This window comes from Buteo buteo, chromosome 1 (assembly GCF_964188355.1).
Source record: "Buteo buteo chromosome 1, bButBut1.hap1.1, whole genome shotgun sequence".
Lineage (NCBI taxonomy): Eukaryota > Metazoa > Chordata > Aves > Accipitriformes > Accipitridae > Buteo > Buteo buteo.
This window is the reverse complement of record NC_134171.1, coordinates 59,470,272-59,497,410: the sequence shown is the minus strand read 5'-3', so window position 1 is coordinate 59,497,410 and position 27,139 is coordinate 59,470,272. Positions and strand designations below refer to the sequence as shown.

General features: G+C 40.5%; 2 protein-coding genes across 5 annotated transcripts; one reads left to right on the top strand and one right to left on the bottom strand.

Annotated features, from left to right (window-relative positions):
* Nucleotides 1–60: 60 nt before the first annotated feature.
* On the bottom strand, nt 61–10,572 carry GAR1 (GAR1 ribonucleoprotein). 3 transcript variants are annotated; one of them, XM_075032871.1, is made up of 7 exons: nt 10,011–10,350; nt 9,626–9,819; nt 9,391–9,545; nt 7,235–7,294; nt 6,690–6,825; nt 5,648–5,764; nt 61–5,303 (listed from the first exon to the last, which is right to left on the bottom strand). In XM_075032871.1, the coding sequence occupies exons 2-7, from the start codon at nt 9,804–9,806 to the stop codon at nt 5,290–5,292; spliced, it is 663 nt and encodes a 220-aa protein (XP_074888972.1). In that variant the 5' UTR covers nt 9,807–9,819; nt 10,011–10,350; the 3' UTR covers nt 61–5,289. The 3 variants fall into 3 exon arrangements, with proteins under 3 accessions (XP_074888972.1, XP_074888964.1, XP_074888956.1); XM_075032863.1 differs by having other exon boundaries at nt 9,626–9,824; nt 10,011–10,348; XM_075032855.1 differs by lacking the exon at nt 10,011–10,350 and adding an exon at nt 10,437–10,572 and having other exon boundaries at nt 62–5,303; nt 9,626–9,824.
* CFI (complement factor I) lies at nt 10,562–26,425 on the top strand. Of its 2 annotated transcripts, XM_075032820.1 has the most exons (12): nt 10,562–11,475; nt 13,095–13,413; nt 14,717–14,861; nt 16,169–16,347; nt 17,362–17,472; nt 19,045–19,161; nt 20,346–20,390; nt 20,888–20,991; nt 21,633–21,748; nt 22,467–22,741; nt 23,877–23,978; nt 25,496–26,425. In XM_075032820.1, exons 1-12 carry the CDS (start codon nt 11,416–11,418, stop codon nt 25,711–25,713), a joined length of 1,791 nt encoding a protein of 596 aa, XP_074888921.1. In that variant the 5' UTR covers nt 10,562–11,415; the 3' UTR covers nt 25,714–26,425. The 2 variants fall into 2 exon arrangements, with proteins under 2 accessions (XP_074888921.1, XP_074888930.1); XM_075032829.1 differs by lacking the exon at nt 13,095–13,413 and having other exon boundaries at nt 11,362–11,475; nt 25,496–26,424.
* Nucleotides 26,426–27,139: the final 714 nt, after the last annotated feature.

Sequence of the window (27,139 nt, the reverse complement as noted above, 5' to 3'; positions counted from 1 at the left end):
GTCATCATTACTACAGACAGTTATGTGTCACAGTTCTACCAGCAAACATTTTCTTTAATGCCACAAATCTACACTCACTCTTACAGTTCTCGGGGTACTTCTATCATTAAGGTATTTTTCCTGTCAGAAAAGGATTAAGCAGTAACAGGGTGAGAGGGTTCTGAAAGAAAAGACGATCTGTTTGGCAATGAAGCCACTTCCCTAGTGCCCCATAGTCCTGCCTCAAAAGATAAAAGCATAGTGATAATTTGATATCTTTGCTTTCCTCCCCTGAAACTTTGGCAAGATTTTCAAAAGCATCTCAGATCTTGCAGCTTCCACAGAAGTCAGAGCTTGCAATGCTGAATGTCTCAGAAAAGCAAAGCATTACTATTTTTATTCAGATAGGATTCCAGACTTAGAGTAGCAGTTAATGAGACCACACAAATTTTATACATACTTGTTGGTTAAAAAGCAAGTTTCTAATGTGTGCAGTCCATCCTATATACCATCGCATTGTCTCTGTCTCCTCTTAAATTTGGCTAATTTTACAGCAACAGGAATTAAGAAAAAAAAAAGTAAAAATTAAAGGCAGACATTACTTATCATTAACCTAAAAGTAATTTTTTCTAGAACACTGCAGTTCATAAAACAAGCCAAAAAGATAAAGCAAGGAGTTAAGTATTAAAGTATACAGGTAATCTAGAAAGTTGGAACCACAGTTCCTAAGGAAGATAAAATATGGCTTACCACATTGCTTTTTAATACTGGCATAAGAAAAAAAAAATAAACAATCCAAAACCTCAGGCTGTTTTTATCCTCCAATATCAGATAGTATTATTAGTGTCAGAGGGGCACTTTATAACCTCAAGTGATGCTTTTCCTTCCCACTTGTCCCAGACCAGTTGCAACAAATCACATTTTCTATTTAAGTCCATTCTTCAATTAGTAGGTATCTGTATAGATATGGGGCAATGCAAAACTCTTTACAGGGTTTAGCAAGTTGCTTTCAGTTATGTGTAAAGTATATTTCAATCCACAAGTGATGAGAGTAAAGAAACTTACCGTTTGCGTTAAAAAAAATAAAAATTTAAAAATTTAAAACCAAAACAAAACCTCTTTCCCATTTTCAGTGCTAACCACGCTAAAAAAACAAAACCCTCCTACGTTTATTAAGCACATCACCACTAGAGGGCTCTATGAAGCAGAACTTCCCTTTAATCTTATTTTCGCCAACAGATGAAAATCGTTCAAACCCAATGGAAAACAAGTTAATAAATTACTTTTTACCCTCCCTCACAGAGACTTAAACTGTTGATTAGAAAAGCTTTACTCTAAAGAGATTTTCAGCTGACTGAAGAAAACGCCCTGAAAAAATACGTGACTCCATAAAGCTTTTTACTTGCCATTCCTTGTACAGTAGCTGTACTTTTTTTTAAAGACACCACTATTGTCTCTTGCCAAGACAATGCTTTGCACAACCGCAAATAACTTTGCACCAGTATGTATGCGACTATCCAGCACTGGATACTTCAGGCAAACATCTATTACTTCGTGTCAGTACTAGCAAGAATCCTTTCTGTTCTACAACAGCCAGTGCTGCAGACATATTAAAATATCCCAATTATTCTCTGCACTTCAGCAAATTTCTCTGTCAAGTAACATAGCAAATCTATGAACTATATTGAGCCATCCTATCCCAGTGACTACAGAAAACACAAGGAGGAAAAACATCCCTCCAAGAAGGAATGCAGGAGTACTAAAGCCATTCTTGGTTGGTAACAATTTAAGCTTTACAATACACCTCCACGTATTACCTTCTGTTTAGCAAGGATTTAGATCCCACATAGAAAAAAAAATATAAACCCAGAATTTCAGTGTGGCCAGGCCAAAGGCTCAAGGTACTCTAAATACCTTTAAGCAACCTGATCCTAGTGATTTACCAGCTGTCATTTTCAAAACCAGCTGAAAGTCAGACCCTCTGTCTGGGTCAAATACTGCAGTGGGTAACACATTCACTTGGAACATTTTGAAAGCCGGACTTGGTTGTTGAATGCTCTGCCTCTGTCAACAGTGAGCATATGCAGACACTGAGAAGTGGACAAGGAGACAGGTAGGTGACACCACTACTGCTGTGTCCTGGGTGGGAAGCCAAGCACTGTGGGGTACGCTGAAGCCTACCTTCCTCGTGAGCTTGAGGAATACTGCAGGACAGCAACACCCTTTGGGCTGCTGGAGCGGGTGGCAGGCGAGAAGTTCTTTAGGTGGCCCAGCCATTTGCCCCAAAGGCTGCCAGTGAGGGGAAATCAAGGGAACACCAAACCATCATCAAGAACCTACACTGCCACTAACACCTCTCCCCCATCCCCCTTGCTTCAGACTGCACTGTGACTTTTTTCCCCAGACACTACAGCTACTTGAAACTTCCCCTTTCTGCCAACATACCTGTTTCTGTCAGGGTGGTGGTAAGCCCACCTTTCCTATTCTCTGCAGAAAAAGCCTAGGACATCTGCAAGCACATATGTAAAACTCAAACACTTCACTCACTAGGACCAGGAGCACAGTGACAGAATCACAGATAGGATTTGAATAAAAAGTTCAAGACGGAGAGGAAGGTGTCATATAAGATTAGAGAACCTGTATTTTAGTTCATTGTAGCACTACGCTGTAGACAAGACATGTCTTAATTTAAGACACTGAATTTTCATCTATTACAGTTAGCAACTACTTGCATTAGGAGGGCAGGGTCATGCCATGGCATAGAGAAAACAAGGCAGAACAGGGACTAGATGGGCCTTGCCACAACCAAACACAATCCTTCCCGATTCGGGGGGGGGGGGGGGGGGGCGGGGGAAGGCACCACCACATAGCAGACATGTCCAGACACTGCCTCCTCATATGGCAGCTCATTTCACATCCAGTCACTGAGGACATTCTTCCATCAGCACCTGAACATCCTACAACCTCTACAAAGATCCATTACACATTTTCTCTGGGTATTTGTGTTAATCCCATCCAACATTATTTATATGTGTAGGGCATGCCATAATGCTCCTCATCATTTCTCAGCTGGGGCTGCAATACAGTTCCCAATAATCAAGAGACTGGTGTTCCCTCTAGAGTTGCAATGGATGTCGTTCTTTAACCCCTCCACACACAGATGTAAAATTCTTTGCTTTCTTGCAGCGGCTTCAGACTGACTCACTGCTCCATCTGCTGTGAGATTCAAAGCATACACTTCTTGTCCTAGGCTGCAAGATGGTACTTCATGCAATTAAAACATCAGCTGTCACATTATGAAATTTAAAAGTGGTGGCAGTAGTCTTCTGATACCCTGGGATAAAGTATGTCCCTAAAGCATGCAGTGAGAATAGCAAAGCAGAACATGAATTTGGGTATAAGAGTGAGGACTGTGTTATGTTAGTCTTCCAAAGCTCAAAAAATAAGGGAAGATCTAAGTCAGCTACCCAGGACTAGCTACTGAAGCATCAGTGAATACAGCACAGCAGAGGTTGCAATTACAAACACAACAAAAGACATGATAATTCCAGCTCCACTGCAGGTTGGTATTGTTCAACTGCAACGTGGTATGCCAGAGATGCAACGACTTGCGCAGGGTTTGTCTAAAGGACAACTCTACAGTGCCTCAAATCAGAGCCCTAAGTCACTTAGGCCCAGCAATACACCGCAACAAGTCTAAACATCTTCAGAGGTCTGGATTTAACTGACCTGGTTAAAGTTAAGTCTGTAGCAATACCAGGAATATAATCGGTATCCCTCAATTCCCGATTGTGCTGCAGTTGAAAAGTAGACTCAGCTTCTTCTCACAAAAGCAGATCTAGCAGAAATTCCAATGTTTTGTGGTTTGTTTTTTTAAGCTGAAGAACATTTTTATCTGTTATCCTATGCAGCATCTGTTCAGACTTAACTGAATTCTTGAACATTTGTTTTGCTACCTTGTTCCAGAGATTATTCAAACTAAGTCACATTTGTTAAAATGACCAGTTACACTGCAATCCTGGTGCTGACAAATTACCTGTTTCTTTCTGTTATGTAGAAGGCTAATATAACTCATTTGCCTGTTACTGCATTAATTAATTAAAAAATACAACAGTACAATCAATTATGAAATGTACTTCTTTCCACAATGAACAAGATGTTCAAAATACTTTCATGTAATTGTTCTGCAGATCCCTTTTCAAAAGCGCGTGGTATGAGAGTCTGTGAACAGACTCCTGGCTCTGGATGAAATCCAGGGAGATTCTACTTTTCTATTCCTATTTTATTTCCAAAGTTAGAGTAGAGAGGCACCCTGTTCTCCTCCACCCCTAAGAAGGGGCAGTTAGTACCTTTTCGACAATCCTCATAATGCATCCAAATTTTAATTGGATTGCAGACCAGATTCATGGAATTTTTTTCATGCCTTTTTTAAGCAATACTTAACTGAAATCACTGTGTGCAGAGGAACCCTTTGATGGGCTATCTAATCTTAGTCCTACACAAGCTCAGAGCACCAGAGGTGCGATGCCAGGACATCAAAACCTCAAGAGATACAGGCTAAGGAGGAGGTGGGGGCAGTTAAAAACTCTTAGCAATTTTAGTATCAGTGTAATTAGGTACAATTAGGTGACTTAAGAATAACCTTGTCTGATTCATTAGATAGCTTCTACAGAAGAACACGTCTTAACGCCTTTGACTTTCATTGAGATTTATACAGAAAAATCCACAAAATATCCTTTGCTATCTTCCTTTCCTTTTATACATTATTATGTATAAAAAAATTCTATCAACACAAAATTTTGAAGTTCAGTTTGTAAAAAAAAGGTTCACAAAGGTTGTTTAAATGGCACGTCCACTTTAGAGCAACCCAGAAGATTCAATACAAAAAGAGGATGAGAACTAGGGATCAGTCACATGTAGGTAACAGGTTCATACTGAAGACTGTGCATGTAGTGAACCCGTAGGGTTTTGTGAAAAAATATTTCAATTGATTGTTTACTCCAAACTCCAACATGAAGTCAAGCATTGACAATGTCACTTGTCAGAAACAAACAGCTTAAGAATAACATTGAATCCTGACTTAGTTAAAAAAGTTCAAGTATATTCTGAGCAGTCTTCTGTTCTTCGCCTGGGGCTACGCTCTCCTCATTTGCTGATCAACAGTCATTAAGTGTAAAAACAGTTGTCATTTTACAGCTTCAAGCTCTTTATAAAAAGAGCTTTTTCAGGGTGCTTTACAAAAATTTGTCCTTGTTCTTCACTTCTGTAGATGATACAGTAAGACAGCGGGGAGATACTTGTGGCTCCATTTTAATATCCTCTTCCTATTTTAAGAGGGAAGAAGAAACAATTCACATCTTAGATGCATTTAAAGCAAATAAATTATATACATAACACTAAAGGAGTTGTTAGAATAAAATAATTTATCATCATTAGCTGTTCTCACAGTCCTTTTTGAATGCAAAAAAACTAGCATGGTCTTACACAGCATCAAAAAATGCAGAATACTATGCTTCGAATTAAGCTAGCTACTGTGATACACAGAAACTTTTTGCATGAAACTATAAACATCTGTAAGAGATTAAAAAATACAACATTGTTTAACATTTAAAAACTTTAGATATCAGGAGCCATTCTTATTACTGAAATGTGAAAACCACACACTAACCCCGAAAGCTTCCTCCTCCACCTCTTCCTCCTCTGAATCCTCCTCCTCCTCCTCCTCCACCTCTTCCTCCTCTGAATCCTCCTCCTCTTCCTCCACCTCTTCCTCCTCCAAATCCTCCTAAACATAGAAAAGAAATTATACTTTGAGGAGCATATAAATTCTCTGTCATGCATAACAACTTACTTCATTGATAGCTTCTGAAAGGAAAAGAACAACAGAAAAACAGAAACTGTCAACTGTTGGACAGTTACTAGGTCAATTACTAGTACCTTGTCACTGCTAGGGACCATCTGCAGCATTTTAGGTATTGTTTAATAACTGATATACAATATCCAAAATACTAAAGACACTAACAAAACTCCATGATAAACTTCTTTCATAAGAGTAAAAAATTAATTAAAACTCTTAATTATTAATTAATTACAACTCAACAAAACTTTGAAACACTTCTGCCTTGCTGCAAAGAGGCAGGGTAGGGAGAAGAAGCAAGAAACTGCAGTGTAAGAAAAAATTAACTTCAGCTTTAATTGACGAGTACATCACAAATGATGTTGAAAAAGCAAAGAAGAATGAGATCTACCAGGTCATTCACCCCTCTCAAACACTGCATTTCAAGTATTTTGTCCAAACTAGATTTTTAGAACATACTAAAAATACAGCTTTCACTGACAATTTTGAGTGTGTATTATCTACAACCTTTTACCACAAGTTTGCTTAGTAGCCATGCTTTCTGTCTCTTATAAACCAGCATACTCTCCTCCCTATCTTTTGGAGCTGTTATTTAGCTAGCTACAGAAGCCTAGGTCTTGCCATTGGAGAGATATCACCATCTCTTCCGTTGAGTCATCAAACAGAAATATGCATAACATTTTTCTTTGCAATACAACTGTTGATATTCAGGTACTCAATGGCAGCTTTACCAACACCCCCCCCCCAAAAAAAACCCAAACCCCAAAATACCTGCCCCCCTCTGCCCCCAAAACAACCCTCCCCACACCAAATAAAAGCCGACATTCTGCAGCTTCCATTCTTGGGATCTTACCTCTACCACCACCTCTTCCTCCTCCACGTCCACCACCACGTCCTCCTCTACCACCTCCTCTGGGAGCAGCTTTTTCTCCAGGTGGCCTTGGCAAAAATCTCTGAAGGGGTAGCAGCTTTGCTGGATCAATGTAAAACTGTAGGAAGAGAGTTCCATCAGGCTTTGAAAATACCAAGACTAAAGAGCACATTAATGTCTCCCTTTACAAATATCCACAACTGGGTCTTAACCCTTTATGTCTAACTGACCTCTGCAAATAGCCAAATAAAGAAAGCATGCAAGAATTAAACCAAAGTGTTATAAAGTTATTAAAACATAGATGATGCTTGAGTTTCATTCGCTACATCTTTTTTTGCAAGGCAGGGAGAAAGAATAATGTGGCAGACACAAAAGTGAAAAGGAAGAGGAAACAAATACTTCATGTTTATAAAGGACAACTAGCATTTAAAGTTAATAGAAACTTAATAAAGCTTTTATTATCTGATGACAGAGTAGATTTATCTAACTCATGACACAGTAGAATTCTGTTACTGAGATTGGCTAACCTTTTGCATTTTTTTAAATGAAGAGGCTTTCATGTTCTCAGACAGTTTCACTGAAAAATACTGTTAGTTTCTTTAAGGAACACGGCAGGAATAAAACATTAGAAATTGTAACTTTGATTATTATACGAAAGGCACATTCAGATATTTTCTAAATTAGTATTTTATAAACGAAGTTAAACATCATCACCGCAAATGAAAAACTACAATTAAAAGATCAGGAGAAACTATTTCTAATTTTTCTCATGTTTTTTTCATAGTTACAAACACAGTGTTTTGTGGCAAAATCATTTTTTCCCTCCATGTATTAAAGCATAAGGAAGAACTTAGCAGTGGAAAGAGTACATAAAAACATAATTGTAAAGAAACAAATTTGTATAGCAAGTGATGACCCCCTTAGGCCTAGGGTGACCTCAAGGCTTATCTGGAACAATTTATATGCTGCAGGGGCTCTGCTAGTGCTGCTGCTGCTGGGTGGTACAACTGCCTGGTTGTGGAAAGGTAAGAGCCAGCAGGGACTGCTGGACCAACCACATGCCCAGCCTCATTCTACAGTGAAGTGGCAGACACTCTCTGTAACCCCACATGCAGTCTTGCATGAATCCTTTGGCTCTCTAGTACGCAAGGACATTGGTTCGGGGTTCCCAAGATCAAAAGGAGCTGCTGGCCAACTCTGCTTAATTACAATTCAAAATTAAATGGAGAAGCAAGGAGCTGCAAAATCCAGTAACGTATTTTCTTAATATGCTATTGTAGGAAGGAAGCAAGTTTCTGAAATTCAAATAATTCTGATACAAAAAGTAAATCTGCAAGTTAATACATTCAGAGCGTGCGAGTGATTTAAACCTGCACATTTTACTTCACATTTAATGTGGGAGAGGAAAATGCATACAGCTAGCTACTGATGCTCAACCAGCCAACACAGGCTAAGTCTTACCGCCACGTTAAAGGGTTACTCCCCTAGTTGTCCTGCTTTTGTCATGGATTCTGTCAATATGGCAGTGACAACAGAATGGACCCAGTGCCTCTGTCTCAACAGCTTTGCTTTGCAAGAGGACAACCTAGCACGAACCCACTTTTATTGCCAGTTTAAGTAATAAGCTGGACAATGAGCAATAGGACTTCCTAGCAAAAATTCACCTTTATAATTAAGTAATAAGCTGGAGCATGAGCAAGGTCCTCTAACACACACACACAAAAAAAAAACCCGCTCCCTTGATCCAACTCTATTATAGGCAAGTAATCTATAGCAGAAAACGTGGTTGGGTAGCTAGAAAAAAGTAACATCTCGAACCACCGTGGATCCAAAAGACATCTGCCAGTACTGGTACTGACTGAAAACCTCTGCCCAACTGTCCTGTTTTTGGCTGGGATAGTTAATTTTCTTTCTAGTAGCTGGTATAGTGTTATGTTTTGGATTTAGTATGAGAATAATGTTGATAACACACCAATGTTTTCAGTTGTTGCTAAATAATGTTTAGACTAAGTCAAGGATTTTTCAACTTCTCATGCCCAGCCAGCAGGAAGGCTGGAGGGGCACAAGAAGTTGGGAGGGGACACAGCCAGGACAGCTGACCCAAACTGGCCAACGGTATAATACATACCATGTGATGTCATGCCCAGTATATAAACTGGGGGGAGCAGGCCTGGGGGGGATCACTGCTCAGGAACTAACTGGGCATCATTTGGTGAGTGGTGAGCAATTGTGTTGTGCATCACTTGTTTTATACACTCCAATTCTTTTATTATTATTATTGTCATTTCATTACTGTTATTATTATCATTATTATTTTCTTCCTTTCCCTTCTATTAAAATGTTCTTTTTTCAACCCAGGAGTTTTACTTTTTTCCCCAATTCTCTCCCCCATCCCACTTGGGGGGGGGGGGAGCGAGTGATCAGCTGTGTGGTGCTTAGTTGCTGTCTGGGGTTAAACCACGACACCAACATAAGGTAGTCTGTCATACTGGAAAAGCTTTAAGTTAGGCACGTAATGTGAATGAGTCACCTATGACACCATCAGTTCCAGCTAGACTTGTGACTAACATCTAACTGGTAGCCAAGCCTTGAACTACTTTAAAATCCTAGAGAAATTCCATTTAATAATCAATCAGCCTTCAACAAACCCATATGGTACATCACACATTTTTTCAAAGGATACAAAATCTCTCAGCTGTCCAAAGATTTCATCCACTTTGCCAATCTGTTCCTTATTATCCAAGTACACTGGGGCATTGAAATAAGGCACCTTGTTTTCTTCTGTTTTACATTTACAAACAATGTCATCTTCGCACGGATGCATGAACTCTCCCAATACTGAAATAAAGAACAAACAAGCTAAAGATGTGGAGCAGTCATTCTAAATTAAATAAATACAATCTCTTCACGTAACTTACAAACTACCCTTTCTGGAGGCCCCTGGTCGTATCCGCCTCTGTTGAAGCCTCCTCGTCCACCTCCCCGTGCAAAGCCACCTCGTCCACCACGATTAAAGCCACCTCTGTCACCGCCACCACCTCCTCCACGATTGAAGCCGCCTCCTCTTCCTCCTCCACCTCCTCTTCCACGGAAAGACATTCTCTACGACCTCCTAAACTGTGGACAGAAATCAGCCGTTTAAGATGTAAAAGCCGCTTCACGTTTGATTTGCTGTACAAATGAAAGCCTCCTGACAGCCTTGTTTGTTAATTTAACGGTCAGCCATTTCAGTCCTCACGAAAAACACGCAGGCACGTGAAAACTCAAGTTTACCCCTCAGGTGCCATCCACTGCAACGCCCACCTGTAAAAAGCGACTGGCAGCGACGGCGTGTTTTTCACTCACACACACGCAGGAGGGTCGAACGTGCTCTCCAGCCCCAGCACAAGGCTCTGCAACCCTCCAGCCCCAGCCCCGCCACGCAGCGGCACAAAGCGAGAACACGCTGGGCGCACACCCACAGCGCCTTTCCCAGGCGCCTCACGAGGCCCGCGGGGCACCGCCGCCGCTCTGAGCGCGGGGATCCCCACCGAGGGCGCCCTCCCCCCGCGCCCCGGACCCCCGCCTGCGGCCCGGCGCGGCCCTCCCTCGGAGCTGCCACCGGCCCTCCGGGCTGCGGGCCAGGACCGGCGGCGGCGGCCCCGGCCGCTGAGGAACGGCCAACGGCCGCTAACGGCTCACGTCCCCCCCCGCCGCGCCTCCAGCCCGACCCCCTCGCACGTGGCGTACCTCCACACAGAGGCGGGCGGGCGCGCCGCCACCGGGAAACCGCCCCCGCTGCCGGAAGCGAGGCTGCCTGCCGTAAATGTAAACGGCACCGGCTCCAAGCGGCACCGTCGCAAAAGGACCCCAAAGCCAGTCGTCCTGCCGGGGCGCCGCGGCTCCTGGCGTCCCGAGCGAGCGGACGAGCCAGCGGGCCGCCGCCGCGGACGGCTGGCTGGCTGGCTGTTTCGCCGCTCCGGCTGTTGCCGCCTGACGCCGCGGTCGCCTCCTCGGCGGAGGGTGCCGCCATCAAGAGCGTCGGCTTCGGTCCGAGCGCGCGGCTGCGGAACCGGCGGGAAGGGGGGAGCGCGCGCCTCCCCCTCAGGCGAAATCCCCTGGCCGAGGCGATTTGGGGAGGGGGTGCTTTGGTTCTGCCGGCTTTAACGACAGCGTTCCTGGAAACCGACTTTCGGGAAGGGTGCTTCGGGCCGTCTCGTGTGAAACTTCTCCACACGAATCGCGCAATGCGGGTTTGTAAGCCCGCCGAGTATGCAGTGGCCGCGACGTGGATATGAGTGCTTCTCCATATGGATGAAGACACCTCTCTCTCTCTCACACACACATAAAAGCACACTTATCTCTTACAATAATCTGGCAAAGATGAATGCCTACCATCGGGACAACCAGCGTGATGACTGGATCAGTCTCTCTCTGGCAAAAGAAACGAAAGGTGTCTCCTTCATAAGTGCTTCCTTTTAATCATTTACTTTAAGGGCTTTACTTTTGTTATCTCGCCCTGCACTTACAGTAAAACCAGTTAAATTGATCTCTCTCTTTTGGAGAGATCTGGTTTATCAGTTAATAGTTGAGGCTCCTGTACTTTATTTCTAAACACGCTTTGAAATATTTTACTAACGGTTAAAAATTAAACTCAAATCTTTAACAACTGACATTCAAAAGAATCCCAGCCAGAGGAATTTGTCTAAAAGAGAGATAAAATTTCATCATGCCAGTGGTCCCGGTTTTCTTGGTTTTCTTGTCTCTCTCTTGGTTTTGTGGATCAGAGGTAAGAATTTATTTTATTGTGGTAGCAGCAATTTATTTCTAAAAAAAAAAAAAGTTTAAAAGCAGTTTATTGTTATAAAGGCAAAACCAGTTGCTTTTTAAAAATTTCCTTTCGTAGTATTTGTGTCGCACACATTTGTTTTAGCCCAGCTTGAATGTTTAGAGCTTGCTGTTTCTCTTTCATGTCTTGATTTTATCTGGGGTTTACACCAACAGGCTTCTGGAAAAGATTTTAATCATGATCCAATCCTAAACCCAATTTGCAAGCATGGGTGACCACAGAAAGGTGCTGCAATTTTCCCTGCCCCCCCATTTTTGAGAAATGAGATTCCAGCCTTCTAACGTAGCAACATGGTACATCGCACTGCATGAAGGTTTGCTGCGGAATGTCTTCTGGCAGAAGTGTCCCAGAAAGCCCATCTGGGCTGAGCGTTCAGCATGCCCCGAGTATTTTGGAGAAACCCTTAGATAAAAATCAGCACCTTTTGTTCCTATTCAGGAGAAACTCTAGTACCATATTGGAGTTATGCCAAGCCGGATCTGGCTCATAGTTGGGATTGTACTGACCTGAGAACAGCAGGAAGAACTTAGTAAGATTATACAACTGTTAAAAGGGGGCTTGTTGGACTAAATTCTGCCCCAGCAACATCCCCGCTGACTTTAGTATGGCCAGGATTTCTTCACAATAACTTTAAACTTCAGCTCTGTTGATTCAGTTGACACAGTCAAAGCTGATAAATCACATGTGAGGACTAACTTTTCTCTCCCATTTTTATGCACAGTCTATCCCTATATATTTTTCATGTTTCAACATTCTTCCTACCCGTAGATCTTAGTAAGCAAAAGCACTCAGCCAGCAACGAAGTCACCAGAGAGCTGCACAAACACAGGTGCAGAGTCAGTCAACTAGAGGCAGTTGGATGGAGGGTCAGAATCTGTACTTGCAGTCCAGTGATGACCAGCAACCACACTGCAAATGCACTGTTGTGCAAGATACAGGAAAAAAGCTGATAAAGAAGGGCAATTATTTTTCAAATTTCTTTAAGATACTTGTTACTTCAGCAGTCACACGGTGAAGCAAATCATTAATTTTTAGATTTATTTGCTTCTATGTAGTTCATAAATATTTACAGGTGATATGGAAACCCAAAGCCAACCAAGCCAATAAAAACATCTCAGAAAAAAATAAGTTGCTATTTTTTCTGTTTTTCTGGTGTTTAAGTCCGCTTATGTTTTGATTTGCTTACTATCCCATTGCTGTGGTGTGTTGTAAACCACTAGCTTAAAAAATGTTTAGAATCTGCTGTGTGCTTCAGCTGATGTTCGAAGAGTACCCACTCCCCCAAACAAAAGTTTGTGGGATACCAGTAAGAGTGAAGATCATACCAGGTGAATGATCCAAAAGGAAAAAAAACAAAACAGAAAAACTGAGAAAGACGAGCTGGCCAAAGACAAGGGAATAAACACTATAAATGATATTTAGCAGCTTTGTGCTCGTAAGATAGGAAAAGGCTTATGAATGAACACGTTGTTGAGGTCAGTAAAGGGATCTACAGAACACTGGGTGCAGTTCTTAGTCTTATTCCCCCCCCCTTTTTTTTTTAATTTTGTGCCTTGCAGAATGTAGCATCTTATGCTGAAGAAAACCAGTTTCAGCAGGTTGAGCCTGCCGCGCCAGCTGAGCAAGGCACCCACCTCATACAAGAATGCTTAAGCAACCAATACACACACAAATCCTGTGAGAAAGTTTTTTGTCACCCATGGGAACGATGTGTGGAGGGAAAATGCCTTTGTAAGCTTCCCTACCAGTGCCCAAAGAATGGCTCTTCAGTTTGTTCTACCAATGGAAGGTACTTCCCTACTTACTGTCACCTAAAGAGCTACGAGTGTCAACAACCCAAAGCAAAGTTTCTGCACAAGGGAAAATGCATGTCTGAAGGTATTAAAACCTCCTTTTCCAGAACGTTTCAGTCAGTCATTTGTGGCCAACAGCTCAGAAAGTCTGTTCATTTCCTTGCACTAGTAAGACCATGACACAGAAAATGAGAAGTCATTGAAAATGGGCAGTATCTGTTGATTTTTCATAAAAATAAAGTGATTGACAGGCCCAGGTCACTCCGCTGCTGGTATGCTGCTCAAATCATCAGGTAGAAAGGGGAGAAATAGACAAAGGAAAGAGCTCAAAGGTTTCCAAGCGGGGTGTTGACTATGGTGGGAGGCACAGCAGGAGAGGGGCTGCTGAGAACATTAGCAGAGAGGGTATCCTCTGTAGAGGGACAGACCTCACAGGAGCAAGAGTCCAAGGAATGGAGTCAGGCTGCTGAGGTGCATGTGGGAGTGCACGGGGAGAAGGTAAGCCATGTTCATCTCAATCATCTTCATGCTGTGGATTTCATCAAAACAGAAAGCTACTGTCCTGCAAACCAGTGGTGGTTTTGTGTACTGACAAGCAGCTGCTTTTCTCACCTGCTTTTTACGCTGCACCACTCTGCTTTGTCAGCTCAGCCTCCGTCTGAGTGCAGGGAGAAGTGGCTCCTGCTAACTAGGTGGGTGGCCTCTTTCAGCAGTAGCAGTTGCTCTTCCTACTCGTCCTCCATCCCCACCTTCACCCAAGGCAGCAGGAGCAGCAAGCCAGACCCAGGGCTCTCCTGCCCACTCTCTCGGTACCACCCCTCCCTTTCCCCACAGAAGCAGCAGCTCAGCCCATCGCCCTCAGGGTGGCAAAATTCAATTCTGCTTATTCCACTGAAAAGGATCAGAGAGCCCCTGGGTGTTCCTGGTGCATTCTCTATACGGCTTCACTGAGCTGAGGACCTTAGCTCCACTGTAAACAGCGAAAGTTTTGCTACACAGGTCATAGAAGCAGGATCTGGCCATCTCAATTGAAGTGTTACTGGTTGGTTATCAAAAGTCCTCTAATGGAAGTCATTATACTAAGATCCAACCTTTCCTTGGTAGACCTCCAGGTACTCTTACATGATAGGAGTCATTACCCTCATTTGTCCTGAAACTGGTATATTCTGAAAAAGTGGCAGGCTCAAAGCCACAAAGTCAATCCTCAGAAAAACATGGAATAATGCCTGAAGCTTCTGATTCCCAATCTACTGTTCTTCCCCTACGAACTTTGGCTGTCGATACAAAATTAGTCCTGATTTGTTTCTGTGCTGTCTTTCCACTAGATACATTTAGATAATGATTTTATTTGGGGATTTTTTTTTATTTCTCTCTCTTTTTTTTTTAAGAAACATTTTCAATCTCTGTGGGCCATGGAGATTCAAATTTGCTTCAAGTAAAACCTATGAATCAAAAGAACTACATTTTTGTATGTGATGGTGAGTGGACTATGAATGAAGCAAATGTGGCTTGCAAGCACCTTGGCTTTGAATCGTAAGTTTGGGGAATTTATCTCTGCATAACTGCAAGGGATCTGAAAAAGTAGCAATGCTTACATAAGTGTCAGTCACAGTGAGCCAACAGTTAAGACAGAAAACTCATGAACAATGTATTGGCTACAATATTTTGATAAAGCTTCTCAAATTGACACCCGAGAGTGAAAGCCAAAACATAGATTTCTGTGTTTTATTACAGGTTACAACTACAAAAACCATAATTGTTTTACTTTTAAAATAAAGTTGAAGACCAATGCAGATGTTTTCTCTTGGGTCTGTGTAAGGGAAAGTGCATAGATGGACCATCCCCAAGTAGCTCTGAGCAATAACCTGCATGCAGAGAAAAGTTTCTTACAACAGCTGACAACAGGGTACAGCTCTGTTTTGCCACTTGCACCAGCCAGGCTAACAAGAACCAGAACACACAGTTTTTTTCTTCACCCCTTGCCCCCACTGCCATTGCTTGCTTTGGCCCCAGGGATGGCTGAAACCACACACAGCTTGGGTTTTTTCCTGTGACCACACTGATGACCTAAGGTGCACATTCAGCTCCTCATAAAGAGTCAAGTCTATATTCTGTACATAATAATTTTACACATATACAACTAATTTAACTTAGGAAGGGCCGCCTCCCCAACCCTACCTGAAGACTAAAAATGCTATTGCAGTGCCCTAAATTGTCTCCTCTAGGTGAGAAGCAGGTATGTCCTAGTCCTGATCAGTATCTCTTTAGATAGCAGAGAAGGGTTTGTCCTGGGACAGAGCATTCAGCACTGGAGTCCCACTGTAAGCCTCTCTAGTTACTTATTTACTCGATCCATATTTCAAGGTAGGGGACACATACACTGGTAGGAGTATACCGCTGAGGTAAAACCAAGGGAGATAAAATTTATTAATCCCAGCCTTGCAGTGGCCTGAGCTTCCTCAATATGCATTGGTTTTGATGACATCAAGGATACTTGACCCCATGCAGGACAGTTTCCAAATTATGGCTTACCTGTGTCCACACACAGACAGAGATCTGAGCTTACAAGTTTTGCTACGTAAGGAGACTTTTCTATCCATCATGATACAGAGTGACTGTCATAGAGCTACATATGGACTTAGGGGCAGTTCTATGTGGCAACCTGCAAAAATTAGCACTTCTACTTACCTCTAAACAATTCCATGGGAAGTCTGCTTTTTCTTAGCCATGACGAAAATTCTTTAACACTGAGGAAAATCATATAAATTCTAAAGATTAAAAGCAGTGGATAATCCATTGTGAAATGATGTAATTTGTTGTTATTATTTGTATCTTCACAGAGGTGCTGAGTATTACCAAACCAATTCCAGCATCACAGAATCTGCCTCAAATTCGTTGCACTGTGTGCAAATAACTTGCAGGGGCCTAGAGACAAGTCTTGCTGAATGTCACATAGAGATGAAATCAAGAGACAGTAATGAGGGATTTGTTAGCCTGCAGTGCCATGAAAATCTAAGAGGTTAGTAGGTTTTTTAGTTTTATATCTATTTGGGGTTCTTATATTTTAAGTTTCTTTTAAATAATTAGGACCTAGTTTGCTGAACTCCCAGCCACAGCAAACCTGCACTGAAACCTTTTGATTTTTTTAAATAATCCTTTTGCAGACTTTAAGACAGTTGAGGCCATCTGGAATCAAGAGAGTCTTGAGTTTATCAGTTTGGAAAATCACTGTCGCTCCTAAAGTATTTTTACAGATATTTCCCCAAAGTAAATATATTTCACCCATGGCTCTGTTTGTTTGCTCATCCCTTCCAAGGGTACCAAGGTATATGGTATCCCACAGGTCTTGCCTATCTGGGGTTAACTGGTGAGGAGAGAGGTGACAACCTCTTACTCACTGCTTTGTCTGCGAAGGAGATCAATTACAACACTAGTAGCACTGTGGCCAGACAAGCATGACTGTAGCGGAACTGCTCACGTCTTCTGGGGCATTTTGGGACTCCTCAGTTTCTCACTGATATAAGGGGAATCAAGTCCTTGTTTTGACTTCTGACAGCTTTCTGTTCTATGTAGTGGTCTTTCTTTGGCACTGATAAGCATCAGCCTGAGATGGTGCTGGTTAGGAGAGCTATGAATCGTCTCAGGTTTTTCTTATGCCACAAAAGTAGGAGTTCACAGACTCTTGATGACTTCCTTCTAGAGGGGGAACAGCTGTCATTTTAATCACTTGAATCATTTACAGTGGGTTTGAACCAATCATTTCTGGTTTAGTCCTGGTCTAGAAGAAATGAAGTTCCCTTTTGCCAGGCTAGTCCAAGTTGGAGGAGGAAAATAAGTGGTCACACTGAAAGCTTGATGAGAAGGTGATTAAAACAATAAAAAAGATTCTTATATATTTTAGTGGGTCCCAGAATGCCTACTGTTGATAGGCCAAACTGCTAACAGGATAAAATGCACAAGCAGAATATTTCCGTGGGCAGTTCTGAACCTATAGACATTTCCACACTAACTTAATTTTCATTGTGCTGCACAGCTTGTTCAGATGGTGAGTTTTGTTGTGTCAACAAGAAGTGCATTTCTCTGAATAAAACCTGTGATGGAATCAATGACTGTGGAGACCTAAGTGATGAACTGTGCTGTAGAGGTAACATTTTCCTTTCTCAGCTGTTTCAAAATCATTTCAGCAGAAAACCACCCCCAAAGAATTTTTACAGTGATGTAACACCTAAAGTATCTTTTCCAATAAGTCACTACATTAAAGCAATCAAAGTATACATAGTTCATGTATACACAAGTGCAAAAAAAGTAGGCATAATATAGGGTTTTGAAGCAGGCAACGGTTCTCTGAGAATCTGGATTTCCTCGGAGGATGAGGACATAAAATGAGATTATTTAGGAGGCTGTTAAACAGTGATAAAAAAAAGAGCCATGTTAGAATGAAAATGTCTCTTTAGTTGGGAAAAATCAATAGTAATTAAACAAGGACACTTTTTTTTTTCAATGAACTATCTTTAAGCCAAAGTAAGGTCTCTCTTAAATTTATTACTAATGCAAGATTATCCATAGAATATCTGTGAACAGTTCCTGTCACATTGCTTGTTCATGAGCGGTCATTCTTTCAGCATCTGCAATTCCAGCTGTAACAATTTTGATTAGAAACAAGGAATGGATCTAGCATGAGCTGAATGCAGGAGAATACTTTCAGAAGCTGGGTTTCAGGTGCCAAATGGTAATGTGGGTTACAAATCCCATCACTATCCCTAAATAACCTTAATTTTGTAGTTTTACAATTGTCAGTAAATTTAATCTGATAATCATGGAAACACAGTCACAGGTATTTTAGGAAAAAATAATAAATAACTGTGGCTTCATATATTTAGAGGACATTTATTGAGATTCCACTTGACAAAAATAGTGCTGTTTCAGCTATATGGGCTGAAAACAATGCTTCCTGGAATCACAAGCAGTATTTCAACTGAGTTCAGTGGTCTTTGGATAGTATTGGGATATCTAGATACTTTCAGAGGACTACCTTATTTTCTGTTAAAGACATACATCCTTCAGTAGTACACTGACGTAAGATTATAAATTAGCTCAAGAAACCCCGCCATAAATTCAAGCACTGCTTTGCATTTGGTAACATACAAAGTGATCACAAGAATTAAATGAAGGGTATTCTCAGGTTTATAATGTTTCATATAATCACGAATTTTAGAAGAAACAAGTTATTAAATCCAGTATCTTCAAAATAGGATTCTTGATTCCTAACCCTGCATTTAGGCATTTAGCTCATTCAAACAAAAGCCAGTTTGGACTCTGATTTTGGGGGTGGAATTTGACCTAAGCATCATAAATTCCTCATTTGAGATGATCAGTAATGCTGGCAAAACTGGAGGTCCTTTGGCTGAGGTTGAGTGTGGGCATGTTTTGTGGATGAAACTGGTAAGGAGTGACACCAAGTCTAGAAGTACACTACTGAACTGGTTACAGAGATCCACATTTTTTAAGTCTTAAAACTTTCAAGACTGTAAAATGAGGAAAGCTAAGTATGCATTTCGTTTTACACTTACAGAGCCTGCTTTTGTGATCTATTTATGAACAGCCAAGTCCCCCATAACATGGATATTATATTGTGTTTATATTTTAAAAAGCTAACTATGTGAGCTTGCTGAATCACATGATCCTGTGATTTACATTTGTAATTCTCCTGTGTTAGAGTGCAGAGACAACAGTTTCCACTGTCGGTCAAATATCTGTATTCCGAATAAGAATGTCTGCAACAAAGAAGTTGACTGCCTCACAGGAGAGGATGAAGCTCGAATTCTCTGTGCAGGTTTCCTTCTGAAAGATGTTTTTGTTTCTTTGCTTTCTTTCTGCTCAATTATAACTAGAGACTACCCAATGCATATTATTAAATTATTTAACAGATTAGCAAAACCAAAATGCATGCAAGAATTAGTCTTACCAATGTTATATTATGTGTAGTAGGAAAAAAAGGTTATGTAATTTTCCTCCCTTTCCTTCTCGAACAGAATAGCAAGAAAACTAAAGGAAGGAAGAAGTAGATGATGTTTTAGGAGGCTTAAGGCAGATTATGTCTTTTGCTTACGTGGCCATCTATCAAACTGGTATCCCCTATTTGTGAAGAAAGCATAGACAGGGCAGACAGGAATATTTTCCTCACAGATGAAGAATTCAACTAGTTTGTCAATATACTAATTCTTCCTGCTGTTCCCCTCACTGTTGAAAAGACCTTGTTTTGTTTTGAAATTACAATGTTTTTCCTTGCTCTGATAAGAGACAAAGTCTAAAGCCAAAAAGTAAACACTATTGCTAAGTGGTAATTGGTAAAGGTAAACTGAACTCTCAATGTAAACATTACTGTCAGTAACATGAGAACAGACCCAACCCTCAACCTCCATTTAGGAACTGAATTCAATGGGCATTTTGTTTGAATAAAAGCTGACAAACCAGATTCAGGAAGCATTTAATTTACCTCATGTTGAACACCAGCCCTTACCCTGTTAAAGGAGGCACACAGTACACAATAGCATCATATAAATTGGGGGGGGGGGGGGGGGGGGGGGGATCCTGTTACCTAATGCTTCTTTGGGCTTTAGAAAGTCCAAAAAGTTGATGGGGCAAGAGGAGCAATTTCTGTTGTTTCCTCGTGGAGAAGAATGGGATATCACTTTAGACATCAAAAAACAAAAAAAAGGCCATTTCTCTGGGTGTCTTTGCAGAAGGGCTCCCTAAGCATGGAAAGCAGAGTAGATGCCATGTAGTTACAAATGAGTATCTGTGGGATGTAGGTCATTTGTAGGCTGAGCAGCCAGAGTGTCTAGTAGGAAAGGAAGCAGCAGGCACCAGGCTGAGAGTATTGCTGTCCATGTGAAATGCTGTGCCCTTATGCATTTAAAACGTGTACCACAATTTTGGCACACAAACATATATTCAAGTAATAGAACAAATTTAAATGTTTGCCAGTATTTTTAGTATTTTGTTATTCTACTACAGGCAAAGGCAAAGACAAAGGTGCTGAAAAACACAGTATGGATAAAGGTAAGTGTAACTAACTCTCCAAAACCAACAGCATACCCTCTTGTTAGTGGCTTTCTAGCTACCAGCCAGCTGGCCAGATCCAGAACACTCAGATATTTGGACTTTGTGACTTGGTAATATACACTCTGGGACTTACTATTTGTCTCGCTTTCCACTATTTTCAAGAATACCATAATAATTCATCCTGGCTGAGGACTCACATCTGCATGTTTTGGCAATTGGTGGAGGTAAACCCTCAGCAAATCTAGGGGAACTGCTTCAAAATTATTTGCATGAATGCAAGCAGCAGTGGAAAATGAAGAGAAGTAATGTGATGCTAAGACACAGGCAATTTCCAAAACAAAAACAGATGCCAAAATTTTTGGTCTTTGCTTTCCTGCTACTTCAGCTACTGGCATATTCACAGCGCTCAAATTTTCATGATAAAGATAAACCCATCTCTGAATAGAGAGAACAGATACCTGAATTCTGAGATACATTTTTCCTTTTTGTTAAAGAAAGAAAAATGATAAAGACGCTTCTTCCCCAAGTACACTGCGGTCTTACAAATCACACATTAACTCGACGGAAAAGAATCGTAGGTGGAGAGATTGCAAGAAAGGTAAAAAAAAAAACAACCCTTACCAGATATGAGTCTGTTCAGCATCAATTTAAATGGGCATTATTGTCCTTCTGTTAAAATGTACAGAAATAACAAAATCAGCTACAACACCAATTTCATGGTTTGCAGCAGTAGTGGCATTGCACTGAATGAAAGTAAAGAGAAGCACAATTCATAAGGTAAAATACGAAGCTGCAAAATTGAGCTTTACAGTATAAGTACACACTGAAAATGATTCAGCAAAATACTTAATACTATAGCTAGAAATAACAATTCTGACAAAATGGATTTAAATTTGCGCCTTTGAAACACAATACAGTAAAAAATGCTATACTTGATCATACCAGGTAGGATTCTACATCTGTTTCTCTGATTGCAAGGGGTTTGTTTCATGACAGAAAGCTGGAGGGAAGGAGGCATCGCAAAAAGTCAGAAGATTGAACAAAACTACTGCATTTTAGAATAGATATCCTTTATATCAGATGGAGCCCAATTCACAATTTCTGGATAGCAGATTTTTTATTTGCAATCAGATATATTCAAGGAGATGAGGTGATACCAACAAGTGTGTTTCCCTTTATGCACTAAAAATAGTATAATTATTATGATTTCAGATTATTTGGTGTTTGTTGTTTGAATAGGGTGAATTCCCTTGGCAAGTGGCAATTAAAGAAACTGGCAGTGAAGGTGCAACAGTGTACTGTGGAGGTGTTTATATTGGTGGCTGTTGGGTTCTGACTGCTGCACACTGTGTCAGGTAAAAACAACAAACTGGGAAATTATTTTCTTCTTGCAAGGCAGAAAGATTGATTTGGATATTATTGCCCTTCTTAGCTACCTGTTTCCTAATTCCTATTTGCCTATTGAATAAAACAGTTTAAAACACTGACTCACCCACATTAACGATCGGGAAGATTCAGAGAAAGTAGAGTATTTTGGCAGTGAATAGAAACATGAAAAAGTAATGATGAGTTTGAAGAGACACGGCATTCTTCAGTCAGATAGTAGGCAGGCAGGAAAGGTTGACCATAACCACTTTGCCTGAAAGGGAGATACAAGGGACCTCATCTCTTCCCCATCTCTACCCTGGGGAACTTCAGGATCTGTTCCCTGAGAACATCCCTGGGGTCATGTATTCCCCAGAATAAGCAAGAGCATCCCATCCACATCTGCTCACTCTTCTTTCACTTGAAATCAGAGAGGCATAAATGCCTGCTCTCTCTTTGTCACAGCACTAAACACAGAGGCTGGCCTTTAATTTTTTTTGTATTAGTTGCAGTACGCAGCAGTGTCACCTGCCTTGCGTTTGCTACACTTCAGAAAAACCTGGACATGAAGTCCAGAAAGAAACTATATGTATATAATATGAATTTTTATTCTAGAGAAACTTTGATAAAATACAGAAGTTTACAGCTAGTTGAAATGTACAGTGTGCTAAGTACCAAAACATATTTTATGTCACTGTTTTTTTCCAGGGCAAATCGAGTTCATCAGTACCGTGTCTGGGTTGGACTGTTGCATACAATACTGTACAACGAAGAAACAGATACTTTCCGTCTAAACCGACTAATAATCCACGAAAATTATAATGCGTCAACTTATGAAAATGACATTGCTCTGCTGGAGCTGAAAGGTTTTGGGAAAGGAGAATGCTCCCTGCAACAGACTACACCTGCCTGTATCCCCTGGTCAGAGTATATGTTCAAGGCTGGTGACAGATGCAAAGTTTCTGGATGGGGACTAGAGAAAGGTATTTGCTTTAGTGCTTACTACAAGAATGTATTATTTGTATCACTTGCTTTCTAATTGTGGTGAGCTTTCACTTTGAAAAGGCTGAAGAGTAGTTGTGCACAAAGCACTCAGAAGAGGCTGAGTACAGAAAACAGGCTGTGGTTCAGCATTCAGCTGTCACTGTTGGTTCTCTTTTCTGTACTGCTTCCTCTGCTGTTTCACCTACTTAGTAAATTGATCTGGAAGACACCCCTGGTTGAAAACTACCCTGATATTAAGAAATGTTCCTTTTGCCAATCTAAGATTTCTATTACCTGTGGTGACCTGGTAATGACATTTAACAAGTGGCAGTTAGTAGCTCACAGTGGCCCATAGTCACAGCCCGTCCTCTTGTCTGCTGCCCAAGAGGATATGAGCTGCAGCCAACAGTTATACAACTCAGCACATCTTGTCTCAGCCGTGTTTGACTTTAGCCCAAAGATGGCTGCACAGACACAGATAAGCCAAATGTAATCACGTTTTCAAAGATTTGGGAAGCGTTTGTTTTGTATCACAGTGATTACAGCCTGGTGTCGGGAGCTACCACATACTGGTTGTGAGGCTTTCCCTGTGCATACTCAGTAGCAGTCCATAAAGCAAATGCAAAGTTGGGAACTACTAGCAAGTGGACAGAGAACAAAACAGAGAATCTCCTTAACCTTGTGAATACATAGTTCACCTGTATCTTCAGTATCTGGTCCATCCATCTCGAAAAAGACAGAGTAGAATTGGAAGAAAGGTAACAAGGATGACCAGAGCCACATCTCTGTTTCCTAGAACACAATATACCAGTTTCCCAGTGTCTGAAAACCTTGATATGGAAAACAGAAAAAAATGAGGAAGACAAGGAAAGGGAAAGGTGAAAATGTCACAAGATGAAAGTACTGTATTTAACACTGCAATTAAACCACTCTGCTTTTATTTTGAAATACTTGTCCAATGTACTGCAATTCATATGGGGTAAGTGGCAGTGGCAGCTTAAGCTATCTGCTTTATAATGTTGAAGATTATATTCTGTAGATAAGCAAATATATAACTTTCAATTTATGATATTAAATGTGTCTCGTGTGCTTAACCATTTTTAATTTAGAAAAGTTTATTCTTTTCTTTTCTAGGTTATACCAAACAATATATCCTCAAGTGGGGCAATGTTAATTTATTCCACAATTGTTCTGAAATGTATCCAGGACGATTCTTTAAACAAATGGCATGTGCAGGCAAGCATCAATTTTCTTACTATAATTTCTCTACCATCAAACCCACTGTTTATAAGGTCAGACATACTGGCTTAGAATCTTTTAGACTTGGGAAAGACAATAAACTGATTGCCACGGTATCACCATTAGCAAAATGCTAGCCATTGGAGCCTAGATGCATCTACCATTATTTATCTATTTATAAACAGAGTTAAGATGACAGTATGCCAAGTTTATATGTTTATGTGGGCAAATTTCAGCATGCAATTTGAGTTATGTTTTCTAAATACACAAGCGCTTCACAGCCCACTGAACTTCCTACCTTTGATTCTGATTCAGCAACATATTTAAGCAAATGCCTGTCTTAGAGCATGTTAGTAGTCCCGTTGACTAGAATGTGACTATTCATCTGCTTAGACATTTGCCACTACCACACTGCACACCAGGAAAAATACGATTTAAGTTTTCAAACTAAGATTAGTCTGGCCCGGAAACTGGTTGTCAGTCCTAGTACTAAAATAAGGATTTTGAATACAGATTTTTTGCTTCTCATGCAACGAAAGGTATAGCCAAACACATGACTAAAAGAGCAATGAGTATTCAACTTACAGAGCAGATAGTTTCAATTGCTCTTTAAATCAAAAAGTAAAGGCAATATTTAAAGAAACTTAATGAGAAAAATAAAAACCAGATATAAAAGCCAAGTCATTTGTGATAAATTCAGCATGACATCTATAAGATATTGGGTTTGTCTACTGTGCAAGTTCCGTAACTTATCTTCTTGATCTCCAATGTATTTCAAGTGATCATACTTTACCAGGAGGGAACAAAGACAGTATCACATGGGACAACATCAGAAAAGGGATATCTGGGGTTAGCTTCCCCTCCCTGATGCAAATACAAACTTTGGAATTAAGGCTAGTATCCATGGGAGTTAGTTATACAAGCAAATATTAATTAAACTGAGTAAAGTTTAATCCCAGCATTCACATGCTCTCCTTCTTGTACCTGCCCACCTATTTTCATAAATCTGGTAGAGAAAATAATTTTGAGGCCTCTGCCTCTCTGTACAGCTTTGTACAGATGAAACTGGCCAATGAATTATTGGGTGGAGGACACCAAAGGCAGACGTGTAGTCATACACACATTACAATAGCTCCATTTCCATAGGAATCAGCCTACAAATCTTTATACCTTTTTCCTCCCGCTTTTGTTCACTTTTTATGAGCTAATTCTAATGATATAATAGGCAATATGGCTGAATTCCTCTCATTGCACAGGGTAAAACAAGACTCACATCACTGACATCAAAGCAAAGTAAGAGAATTTGGGCCAGCCACAAATGTAAAGAGAGGCTCTGCACTTAAAAAGAAATGAGAAGTAATAGACTGAAGAGGTTAGGAACCTCCTGTACTGGTGACCATTAGACAAACATCTGTCAGGAAGCGACACGGACCTGAAAAACCTCCTGAGCTCTGTTTTGTGTGCTAGCTTGCATATGAACTTATTTTTGCTTTTTATTTCCTCTTTTGCTTCAGGTACTTATGATGGCTCCATAGACAGTTGCAAAGGCGATTCAGGAGGACCCTTGGTCTGTTTTGATGCAGAAAATGTGGCATATGTCTGGGGTATTGTGAGTTGGGGTGAGAACTGTGGGGAGGCTGGTCACCCTGGCGTGTATACAAAAGTTGCCAGCTATTATGATTGGATTAGCCATCATGTGACAAGGAGTCTCATTGCACGCTATAATATCTGAAACTCAGAAAATTAAATACTTCCTTCTTATCACCCATGCAAAAATGAACACTAGTCCTTTTTTACAATCAGCAGCCATGTAACTTAGCAACAATTAGTACAAATCTTTAAAGAATATATTTTGAAAATGAGTACCACAATTTTGCGGAAGCCTGTAGGAAGAGAATTTTACAGTCACATGAGTCCACAGCAGAAGTCTCTAATAAAAGCACAGAAATTAAAATATCTTTTTCTTGTTGTTCCTTTGGTTTTTTTCCACATTTCACATTGCATTTCAATTGTGGTTGTTTATTTATTTAAAATGGACAACCATACTGAAAGCAGGGGTTGGAAATTGACTGCACTGGCAATATGTGAACTTCACAGAAAGGACAGCAACCAGAGTACTTTAAAGAACTTCCATCATCTCAAGGTCTAGATCACTAGAAACCCTCAGGATGCTGCCTTACTTGGCAGCTGATTCCTTAGGCTTACTGCGAAAGTAGACTTCAGACCATCTATTAATTGACAGATTGACTATGAACATGAGATTTGTTGTAATGCAACAATTACCCAAATAATAACTCTGGTGTAGTTTTTTCAGCTACAAACTCAGACAATTTTTATCTAGTTAGTATACCTCATCTGATCGTCTAGCATGGGGCAATTTTTGTAGCTTTAAGTTTTATTAATTTAACCACAGCTGGTCACAAACAACAAAGGAATTTTAAAACTTGAATCTTCAATTTAAATAAAAAGCATCTCTACTATCTTAAGTTCTCTGTGTATGTATATATGTATTTCTAGTATCCAACAAACTTTTAACATCAAGTAGGGTTTTACCGCATATATATGTATTTTTACATAAATATACAGGCACACATACATATACACACAACTTATATAACAATATAAATATATAAAAATAAAAAAAAGTCTATACATTATACATATAGACTTAATTCTGCAAAACCAAGTTACAGATCTAAAGTTAAAAATTACGACTTTCACTCATAAACCCCTCCACCAGATTCTCAAATTAGCACAAGCTTCCTACACCAGTATAGAGAAGCATGAAATAGTAATGCCAAGAAAGAAAATCCAGGGCCTGATCCTGCAATGTTCAGTCAGGGGGAGTTTTGCTACTGCCTTAGCTGACCCAGAACCGGACGAAGACAACGGACCACCAACAAAACTGGAATGATTAAGCAGAAAATCCTTCTGCTTTCACCAATCCTTGTGAGGAATAAATGGCATCTGTTCACACAAGACAGTTGTTGTGGTCGTGTTTTTTCTATAATTCACCATAGTCTGTTTCAGACATTTTTACATTTTCATTGACTTTGTCTTCCAATCTTGTAAAAAACCCACATCAGCATGAATTTGTCCTGTAAAGACACTGTCAATCACCAATAACTAAAGTAAGGGTATGAACTGCTTCTCTTAGC